We start from the raw sequence: 11,800 nt of genomic DNA, 5'->3' as shown, positions 1-11,800 counted from the left end.
CATTGATTGGACCCCATGTAGGTGTATTGCAGATGTTTGACACACTTGCATTGCAGATGTTTGACACATTTCTGTTAACCAGCACCAAGAAATTGAAAAGCTACAAAGATACTACTGATGATAAATAACTTGATGACAGCTGCGTAAATGCTATGTGGCGTCTGCCTTATGGAAAGATCTGCTTACGTGTGCTAAATTCAGAGCCGATACATTTGCAAATTACAATGTGCGTTTTTTTATGCTGGTAAAAAAGTTTTGTATCGGGAAGTTTTTTTTTTTGTTGTTCCAAAAAACGTTTTCTTTTCATAAAAAACGTTTTCTTTTTATGCCAGCCTTATGGCTGGTTTCAAAAGATGCAGACCACAAACTATTCATGAGCCTCACAGACAGGTAAATATATCTAAGCAAATGCCTGTGAAGACATTAAAGGCCAAGCAACTCGTAAATATAACTTTATTTCACTATAACAGCACTTTGATGCAAACACGAAGCAACATCTGATGGAGTCCATTACTCTTTGGTTCATATTTATTAATGTGCAGTGCCACCAAGGCCCACTACCGAATGAAATGTACTTAAGTACAACATACCACAGCCAAAAAGAAAGGTGCTCTATAAAATAGTGAAATGTAGAGAAGGCATTTGAGGTTAATGGCTAGAATTTGAAGGAGGCTTTACATCATACCAAAATTCACTAAACCCTCAAGTGAAACACTGTTGTAAGTGCGACGCTGATCCAATTGGTAGTATCTGACCTTAAACTATTATAAGCAAACATGTGCATGTGAAAACAAACAAAAACAACGGACTAAAAAAATTCAATAATTATTGAAAGAAAAGACTTAAAAGTAAGTGTTGGGAGAGCAAAAGGGAAAAAAGAAGACCAATCACTTTTCACCCCCTAAAAAGCAAATAAGACTAGGAGAAATGTATAAACCTACCTTAGAAAGCAAAATGGCAGTGTTTCAGCAGATGTAAAACACATATGGTGCCTCAAGAGCATTAATTGATTGCCATTAACACTGCAGTTAACTTGAATTCAAGAAAGCATGGCCGGTCTTGTATCACCCTGACAAGAAAGAGGTCTTCTCAGGCAACACTGTTAAGTTGTGAAGACATTAGAAAATTGGTATAATTCACTTGTCTTTATTACAAACCTGAAATTAATTTAGGAACTAGCTATAAAAATGGCATACAAAAATTGTTCATGTAACTACACCACAGCTGGCAGGTCTTGGTTCACATGTCTGTGATAAGCATTTGCTGAAAAAACTAATTTATGGTGGCAGTTGCACAGAGTCAAATTCAGTTCATATTTATCTTGCTGTCACCAAAAACAAACTAAACATTGAAAATTAGAATTATAAGTCATCCGAAAGCTAACAATAGTGACAAAATCCAAAAACAAATTAAAAATTGAAAAGTAGAATTAAGAAGTAATTTGAAAGCTAACAATAGTGACAAAATCTATTCAACGTTCTTTCTAATTGTTGCCATGTTCCGAAAAAAAAATATAGAGGGCACCTTCTGACCAATGAGTCCCATATATTCCCATCATGTGCAGATCTAACAACTCATAAAACATGCAGCATTTGAAAGAGAACAGCAACAGAAAATCTTGAGCAGTCCATAGCAGCTGCCTGTACAATGGTGCTTCACTGAACCAAATCCTTGGTATTTGTGGCCAGTTACACAATGCACCAACATATGACTTCACACACACAAGCACACCAGCACACACAGTCAAGGAGAATAAAGTCCTGAAGAGGGTTGTGTATTCGTCAAACCATCATGTTTTGCTTCCACAATTGTCCCAGTCTATAAGGTACTGCACTTTTCCGTCAATCGAAATGCGCTTGGCAAGTACAGTGAAACTGCTCTTTTCACTGCTAGCAGCCTCACTACTACGAAGCATCTCCTTCCACCGCAGTGATCCCCGGCCCTGGGTGCTGCAGTCTACACGTGAGCTGGCAGTGCTGCTTGTGCCGCTAGTGCTGCTTATAATACCAGAGCTGGTTGCACTACCAGCACTGGTTGTACTGGTACTGCTCATAGTGCTACTATAGTCTTCAGAGTCTGTGTCACCAATACCAAAAATCAGTCTCCGTTGGGAACCACGCAACTTGAGCTTAACTGGCTTGAGTGGCACTGGAAGTGTGCGCTTTTTTGGAGGCCTCCCGGGCCTAGGCTTTGGGGGAGGAGGAGGTGGGAAGAGCACCTCATCCCGAAATGGATGGTTGCCACCATGAAAATCTCGCAGTGGTGGTATGAAGGCGTCCAAGAAAGTGCTGCCCTCTCCAGTACCTGAACTCGCAGCTTCCTCGTCACAGTCAAATGGATCATGTGAGATCTGAACACTGTGAACTCGTGCTTTGCTTCTGCCTAGGCCATTAGACAACTTGCTGGAATGGCAGCCATTGTTCTAAAGAAATGGCATCAAAAAGCATTAGTAACAGTCAAAAAATGACAAAAATTCCAACAGTGTCCACCATGAATCTCTAATGATTAGTCCTAAAACTACTTTAAAAAAAACTAAATGTAAAAAACTAGTGTACCTTGTAAAAATAATTTTTGCCATCAAGAACAGTGCGAATTCAAAGACAGTTGCAATACTACAAAAGTACCCAACAGATCTATGCATGACCAATAATCACATTCCCACTGTACTACTGCTAGAACTAGTGAGTATGGTGGCAATCAAGACATATTATGTGGTGTTTTACATGCTCAACAACGCTATGATTATGAGGCAAGCCATTGTAGAAGGCTGTGCAAATTTCAATTATCTGGTGTTCTTTAACGTGCACCAATATCACACAGTACACATGCCTCTAACATTTCACCTCCATCAAAATGCAAAAACTATGATTGGGATTGAAAACGCTATTTTTGGGCCAACAGCCGAGCACTGTAACCACTAAGAAATCATAGCGGATATGAAAATGACCTCTGGAGCAGCTAACTTCACATCCCAGAGTACAGAGGAGAAGCAAGGTGCATTAATATTCAATGACCTGAATAATTATGTTGGGGCTCCCCTTGTGAAGAGCTAGAAATAATTCGATTCCTTGCAAATCTCATGGAGCTAACCATCTTAGGAGCAATTCCTATTTCACTCGCTGATGCGAAAATATGGATACAAACCAACATACCAACGTGTTTTAGCAAAAATAAGGACGCCATGCAGTTGATCATTCCCGAAAAACTTGTTCAGCGATTACTTCGGTAGCAAATAAACAGATGCTGATTCAATAAAATAGTTTTTATGAAATAATATTCTAGGATGACTGCCAGTTGGGCGTGTTGGTAAAGGTTCATGATGAAACAAGCACTAAAAATACACTCAGAGAGGACACTGTATTTCTCACTCTTGCATAGTTCGGGCTGCACCTGTGTCCTCTTTGAGTGTGCGTATTTTTAGCGCTTGTAACATTCTAAATACATCTATATGTGGTTATCAGCAGACAAACGCAGTGAGATACAGTAATGCTTCAATGTTAAAGACTAACACTGTCCAAAATGCATTCCCCTAAGACAACTCCGAGGAAAATGAGAAGTTTTTTTCTTCACGATCGATTATTCGATTAGTTTCTGGACCTAACATGCTATGACTTGGCTAGCGTCACAAAGCTAACTTATTCGCACACTCGCTCCTCTCCCTCTGAGGCCTCTCTGTACCGAAGCATGAACATTCTCACAGTGCTTCCAGGTTATAGTTTTCCATTGTGCCGGCTTGCAAGGATATGGAGATCGAGCTTCCACGGAAGTGTCATAAAGTGCATTGAACGGTGGACTACATGCTTAACAAACTTCGTTTTCCTTCTGCAGCGAAGTTGTATATGGCTAGGGCATGCTGTCTGTACACCGAAAATTAGTGTCCGCTAGAAAGCAGTGAAAACAAAAAAACCTTGCAAGATACCTTATGCAATATCTAAGACGACTCGAAGGCAAACGCCATTCTTTTTATTTGATAGCAATGATATGGACATTTTTTACTGCCTTTTGCCGCTGCTATCACTTTTTGTGCAATGTCGAAATCCATAGCATCCCCCACGCATCATATGTTTTAGACGCGGATAAAAACACACGAATGGGGGCAACCAACGCGGCTGAAGCACACATAAAAGGAGCCGACCTATGTCTTTTGCACGAAGGGCACATGCGACAACATCACCCCGTGTGCCAGGCATGCCATTGCTACTTTAGCAAAGAGGGACACCCCGCTCATCTGCAAGAAGCATAAAAGAACGCAAAACTGGGGTTGATGCTAAAGCAGCAATTGTGAACTTTGACTTGAAGGGCGTGGTCACGATCGCTGGTGCTTTCACTGCTTTAGCAGGCACCACCGCAAACAGATTGTGGGAGAAGTGCTATTCTTCATGGAGTGGCCATACCGTGGTATGCACCAAACCTTGAACCCCAAGGCGGCAACATCATCGCTATGCCATTTCATAGGTCCGTTCATACGCGCCGTTCGTGCTGTACGTGCATCGGCATGCAAGAGGTGTTCCGGAGGTTTAAGTCGCTGTACGAATCTCGAACACATCGCGTGCAGTAAGTGCATTGCGCGGGAGGCAAGGGGGTAGACCTTCAAAATGGCAACCCCCCCGCTAGCGCTCCTCACGGGTGAGGTCAAGGCTTACTTCGTAAAATCATACAATTTGTTGGCATCTCATGTCTTCATTGCTAAGAGCGTAGGCAAAACTAACAAAAGGTATTGATATACGAAGTCAGGCCAGGAGCTCTTTTCAACCCAACTTAGCGTAATTCAACAGAACACTGGTTAAAGGGAACATGGCCACTTCGGATGCCGAAGTGATTTTCGTGCGGTCAGTTCCCTAAACGAGAAGTAAATGTTGAGAGCAAGGCAAATTTACGAGCGATCTCATGATGTCTCCAGATAGCATGTGCCAGCGACTGCACCCAATGCTAATGCCGGTGATAGATGACCTCAAACCCGAGACATTGGCGCAGTTTAGGGCGATTTCCGTTGATATTATCAGGAAGGCGCAGTAAACAAGATTTGGTGCACTTTCGCACAGCTGGCGCAGGAGTGGAATCACCTTATAACGCAATTTTTGACACAGATGGAAAGCTACACACAGTTCCTTTCTTTTTCGGCTTGAGGAAAAGAATAGCTCTGAGAATTTGCTACAACACAGTGAACATGCACACAACCTTCTTTTTACAACTGCACATTACAATCAAACCAGAATATGTGTTATCAAAGCAACTCAGGCCTTAGTTAAAATAGTCTGTTAACCCTGTGATCTACAAGAGTCTTATGCTGTTCCAAACAGTAATTTATTGCAACCAAAACACATATTAATGCAAATGTGAAAACACAATTCAGCCCAAATATTTCAGATGCCCTGTTAGGGCAATACAAAACCACTATAGTTCTAAGTTTAAAGAAAAATAAGCTTCATTGTAATCTGATGCTCGTAACACATGTAATACCTATTCATGTCATCTGAAAATTGAATTATCAAGCTTCAAAATATTTTTGTAGCTGCAATTAGATAAGCTGAGAGCATGTCACCCATAGAAGTGAGATTGTCCAGTGTCCTTTCACTGCTCTCAGCATTAGTTAAGAGTAGCACTATTCGCATGAAAAATTCACTGCTATGGCCAACATGAGGCGGTAGAACTGGTATTTCACTTGGCTGAGCACAGAGTCTTGCTGGCCCCATCTTGGAGGTATAACGTTTGGCAGGTGAACAAGCTGGACATGCTGAGATGGCTTATGGTTCCATACGCGAATCGCTGCATGCCTAGTGCTGAAGGTCTCGTAACCTCAATTTTTGGAAACATGAAGTGACAAGGTGCACAAAATTTTAGCTTAGTTCTACCAGCACTCTGTCCACACCAGCATTGCAATGAGTGTTTGTCCCAATCGAGTGAGGTTTGCAAGTGTATTTATGCATGTACGACATCGTACTGTTAACTTATTAAGCAAATATTTAGTGCCATCTATATTCCCAATTTGACTGTGTAGTATGTGTAGTTCTCTTTCAATGTCCTTATAACTGTGTCTTGCAGGCAAAACTACAACTGCCAAGCACATCTACCAGAAGGCAGATGCACTTTTTATGAAAGTACAATACTGTAAAATGCCGAGCAAGTGCCACCCTTCCCCAACGGTGAAGGATAATCCAACCAAATTTGGCAGAAGGGCACTTCTCCAAACCAGTCGTTGGCACTTATTTGGGCCTCATTTTAGATTTCACACAAAAGAGAGGAGGACACTTGCTTAGAATTTTACAGTAATCAAACATGTCTGGAAGTTACAGAGATATCTGGGTGACTCCATGTAAGTTCGAACAAACCATGGCTGGTCGACCTCTTAAATTTCTGTAAAAATTTTATATATTGTTGCCTGATAAGTGGAAAGAAGAAATCCGCAATTGGTTTTAGTGTAAAAATTTTTTTCGGGGCACAATAAATCAATAATGATGGAAAGGTGGAGAGGCGGAGTGCCACGCTTACCTGCTCTGCTGCTGTTTTTGAATTTGCCGATGAATTACACAAAATATGTTAAAGCTACGTGCCTCAAATTTATTAGACTACATGTAGGCGTACTGGCGCTTACACTTGTTGGTATTGCATTGATATGTGGGGTTTAACGTCCCAAAACCACCATATGATTATGAGAGATGCCGTAGTGGAGGGCTCCGGGAATTTCGACCACCTGGGGTTCTTTAACGTGCACCCAAATCTGAGCACACGGGCCTACAACATTTCCGCCTCCATCGGAAATGCAGCCGCCGCAGCCGGGATTCGATCCCGCGACCTGCGGGTCAGCAGCCGAGTACCTTAGCCACTAGACCACCGCGGCGGGGCTTTGGTATTGCATGTCTTCATTGTTAAGAGCGTAGGCGAAACTAACAAATGGTATTGTTATACAAAGTCTGTTATACGATTGTCTGCGTAGTGTACATTTTTAATAAAAATTCTCAAATTTGACCTAAAAACATTTTTCTGCCTAGTTTGCAGGCTTTCATTTCACAAAGCGCCTATGGCAGAGCGGTTGAAATTACGCATCGTTTTCTCAACATGCTTATTTAAAAAACTACCAAAGCCTATATTAATAGCATTTTTCAATAAAAAGATATAATCGTGCTAACTTCAAGAAAAGAGCATTCAAGAGAAACTTCTGACAATTAAAAAAAAAAACATTTTTGATCATTTTTATACTTTCTCTACTTATTCTACTGCACATTAGCTTTCACAATCATTAAAAACATGTTGCATTATATGGTTTCGCTTGTAGTTATGACCCGTCGAAAAATTCCCTTGCGCAAAAATAGGCAACATTAGATCAGACTTGAAATGATTTGGTCATGGGAGCGGCCATGAGTTATGGATTACCGAGCAAGCATGCACGCACAGTCCATGCTCCAGTGTGAGGAGGGCACGTCGAATAAGGCCTTTGCACAAGACTGAGCACGATTTCTGGGTATCAAGACTGTATAAAATTTGCCATAACCTACGGCTTTTCAATTTGGCATGATATTGTATTGAGTAATTATGTTTAATCATCGTCAGAAGTTTCCCTTGTGTGCTCCTTTCTTGAAGTTAGACCGATTATATTTTTTTATTGAAAAGTGCTATTAATAAAAGTTTTGGCAGTTTTATAAATAGGCATGTTGAGAAAGTGATGCGGAATTTTCACTGCTCTGCCATAGGCACTTTGCGAAATAAAGGCCTGCAAACTAGGCAAAAAAAAAAAACGTTTTTAGGTCAAATTTGAGAATTTTTATAAAATAAATACACACTACCCTGACAATCGAAATGTAATTGAACGTAAGCGCCAGTAGGCCTATATGTAGCCAAACGAATTCGAGGCTCGTAGCCTTAATACATTTTGTGTAATTCATTGCCAAATTCGAAAAAAAGCAGCAGAGAAGTAAGCACGGCACTCCATCTCTCCGCCATTATTGTATAACTGTGCCTCAAAAATTTTTTTTACAGCTAAACCAGTTGCGGATCTCTTTTTTCTACTGATCAGGCAACCATACATAAAATTTTGAAAGAAATTTAAGAGGTTGACCACTAATGCTTTGTTCGATCTTACCCATCTATTCTATCTACAATGCTTACATGTCCTCAGGGAACTTAAAACTCTGCCAAAAAACATCACACTGCCAAACGACATATATATAAAATGATGTGCACCTTGACTGCATCACCTTGCCATGTCAGCAGCCGCAGCTACTCCTGCATTATGACATTTAACCTGCTTTTAACCTACAGGTGTGCATTTCAACACCTGTAAGTTAGAGTGATGGGCTGTGTTGCAGTAAACTATGATGCACAGCAAGGGCTATGATAACTACGCATGAAATAAAGTTAGCCCGAATTTCAAATGTAGTAGATCCTACAAAAAAAAGTTACCACCCCACCCCGCTAAAAGTGGATGTCCAGTGCAACTGTTAGAAATCACCAACCCCACAAAAGCCCAAGAGGGCATGCAATGGTTTATTGCTTTAGAGTAATGGCAGCGGTGCAACAGCCAAAGTAAGATTTCGAGTATTTCAGGATATATTTGTCAGGACTGAATTGGATGGTGATGCCAGAACGTGGGTGGCCAATGCGGCCTCCATTTCTTGCTGAAATTAGCGCAACTGCAAAAATTTTGAGGCTTATCAGGCACTTTGGCACAGCATGGCACAATTTCAACAAATTTGACAGTTTGGTTCGACTTAGTGCAAAAACGAGAAATTTTATCGAACTGGCCCGAATGGCACAGCTTTTGCACAATTGAATGGTAGTACGATCACTTAGTGGACAGTGTGGTTCACCATAATGGGCTTCTGAACACTTTCGCTACAATTGTGGCCACAAGGAAATTCAAACATCATGTAATAAGTGGTTGCATTATTGGGGTCTTTGCAGCATACAAGTCCAAAGTTGACTCTGACAAACAACAAGTCCTTTTTGTCAGGCTTCACAATGTCAAAAGAAAGTAGCTGTTAGCCACTGGCTCATCAAGATTTTTCATGGCATTGTACATTTTGCTCACAAAAACCCCACTCCCACCACTTGCATTCCTCTCCACTAAGAGAGGTGGGCACCTTCCAGTGTTGCACATGTTGCTGTACAAACAGAATGAAAGCTTGTTCTTTTCCAATTTTGGAATGGGTTCCAGTTCCAAGTTCTTCAAATAGCAAAAGAACTCGTTACAGTTACATTTCATAAAATGGAACGTGTCTTTACATTAATGTTACAATTGACTTTTTAATATAAAAATACAGTTTCGGTTATTCGTGATGTGGAATAAAATAAGCTCACATCAAGCTACATATATTGTACGAATTTGACATTGCTGACAGCACGTTATACAAGAAGAAATACAAATAAATGCTCCAAGTCGACTTTTTCGGAAACCACCGGCCACACTACACAAGCATGTTTAACTGGCAACTGCAGCTTGCATGCTCGTCAATTTCAAGTCCCACACATGGAGCACTTTCCAAGTCAGTCTTCAAAGATACTACCCCTCAGATAATCAAATAGAAATCTCCACCCATTAGCCTATATAATTAAATATCTTTCATAGGAAACAGCATCGCAAAAGACAATACTTTGCCATTTAAAGAGCACTGATTCAATGTTTAAGTGTGGTAGAAAATAATGCCTAGAAAACACATTTGCAACTTGGTGGTCTCCTGTTCGCAGTCAGCCAACATACATTCAAGTATATTTCTTTGTTTTCTGTATTCTTTTCTTTTTTGCTTTCCCATTTCTCTAGGCTTCCACTCTGTTTATACATTTTCTTCCTCTTTTTCCCTGTAGTCATTCTTTTGCCTCCTTTCTTTCTCTCTCTTTCTATTTCTCTTTTTCATTCTCACTCTCCCTGTGTCTCTTCTTACATATTCCTCCTTGACAAAATTCATTCTCCCCTCTCTCTCTCTCTACCTCAACCCACTACTTTTTGGCAACCAATTGCTATACGGTCATTCCACACAAAACGTCCTAGCCATTTTGGCGACCATCTCAAATGTATTTGAAAAAAATTGTGCTGGTGTACTGCATTGAAAACAGTGTGTTTAAATGGTAGAATATTTGTGAGAGAAAAAATTTTTTGGTCCCGTGGCTGCCTTTTGAACGTCCCGGAATGTTGCTTGGGTGTTGTTTGTAGAAATTTTTATTTTAGAAGTACTGCTTCTTCTTTCTATGCCAAATTTCGTCTACATGTCGAGTAAAGATTCTTGTGTAAGGTGTTTAAAGCTCAGTAATATTACTGTAATTTTACTGGCACATACGCCTCCAAGAATTTAGCCAAAATGCATTGTTTGCATCTTTTTATTGCAATTCTGCACTTTGTATGAATATCCGAGTAATGAATACTTACTCCACAAAAGGTATATTTTGAGGAAAAATTATTTTTGGACCTTTCAGCCTGCTAAACTTTACGACAAAAAATCACAAATTTAGCAAAATCAGCATTTTTGCCCATGTTGATACGCATTTTGTACCACGTGGTCTAATTAAAAATCACGTTTATACCCAATCGAAAGCAAATAGACAGTTATTTTCTTATGGGATATCTTATCATTACAATTTTTGTTTTAAGAAAGGAAATAACTTTTGAATTTTCCCATTGACGGCAATGGGAAATTTCAAGGTGGCAGCTGTTGTACGACTAAATAGGGAGATAGGCGCTGGATTCACACGACGGACCAAATCACGATTCGATCCCGGCGATTGTGTGCTACGTCACCACATGTCACCCGTTCCTGCGCTCTTCCTTTGGTTTGTGGGGAGCGATTCGTGAAACAATGGAGACCCAAATCGCAGTTGGAATCGCTAGGTATTTTTGGTGAAAGAAACCAAACTTCAGACGGCAAAATGCTTTTAGCTGGCAACCACCGTTCTTTCCAATCCAATCCAAGTCACTTTTGCTGTGAAGAGCGCGCAATACAAAGGCGACGCTACTTTAATCTGAACTGTGCATGCAGTACGAACTTACGGACGAAATAATGGAGAGCGTCGCAGGGCCAGTGCCGTACGGCTCGACTCAACGACGAGGCCACATTCTTTTTTTTTTTTCCGTCTCTAGTAGAGCAGTTTGCTGCTCTGTGGGACCCTAGCCGTGACGATTATGCCAACAGTATTTCTCTATGCCAAGGCGCAGCAAGCGTTCGTACCGTTCTACATCACTGGCGAGTAGCTCTTCAAACAGCAGGTTTTGCATCCCAACAAATTTTCTTGGTAAGCCATGACTTTACCCAGACCGCTCTCTTGCACTGCAGAAGTCCGATCTCCTCTTCGTTGCCTGCTGACTATTCGAAAGCAACAGCCATCGCAGCAAAGTGGTGTTAGCACGCGACGTCCATTTTGCGCAACGTAACCTCGACAGCAGAGTAGCCGTCTGCGCCGTTGCCTACGCTCCTGGGAGCGAGAGTAGGGCCGATCTGTCCCAGCCGTCTCCACTGTCATATGAATGCGAGCCGCGGAGAAATCTCGAACACGTCACATTTCACGTCATTGATCTATCCGTAATCACGTCCGTCGTGTGAATCCAGCATTACTAGATTTTTTTGGAGAGAAATGCCGAAACACCTCCAGCGTTGGCTTTCTTTTCCAGCGTTGGCGAAGCTCCTTAAGACCTTACGATGTCCGCCGTCTCCCGTCTGTCCGTAACACCATGTAACCTTCAACTTATAAGCAACAGAGGGCGCTGTGGTTAATTGTAGATGTGATGGCTCCGCTGTCAACGCTATATATATATATATATAACCATGTTCCATACCACACATTCTCTTCTCTCATATGAATGAAGACGAACGCAGGA

At 41.2% G+C, this 11,800-nt stretch overlaps 1 protein-coding gene across 3 annotated transcripts in view; it reads right to left on the bottom strand.

Moving 5' to 3' along the window:
* Positions 1-439: 439 nt before the first annotated feature.
* Pcl (polycomb protein Pcl) overlaps positions 440-11,800 on the bottom strand; it is a 135,133-nt gene continuing 123,772 nt past the window's right edge. For all 3 annotated transcript variants that reach the window (XM_075878805.1, XM_037435919.2, XM_037435920.2), the window contains one exon: positions 440-2,422. In XM_075878805.1, coding sequence (XP_075734920.1) covers positions 1,790-2,422 — 633 coding nt within the window. In that variant the 3' untranslated portion in view covers positions 440-1,789. The remainder of the gene's footprint in view (positions 2,423-11,800) is intronic.

This window comes from Rhipicephalus microplus, chromosome X (genome assembly GCF_043290135.1).
Source record: "Rhipicephalus microplus isolate Deutch F79 chromosome X, USDA_Rmic, whole genome shotgun sequence".
Taxonomy (NCBI): Eukaryota; Metazoa; Arthropoda; class Arachnida; order Ixodida; family Ixodidae; genus Rhipicephalus; species Rhipicephalus microplus.
Note: the sequence above shows the minus strand (reverse complement) of the source record. Positions and strands in the feature narration are given on the sequence as shown.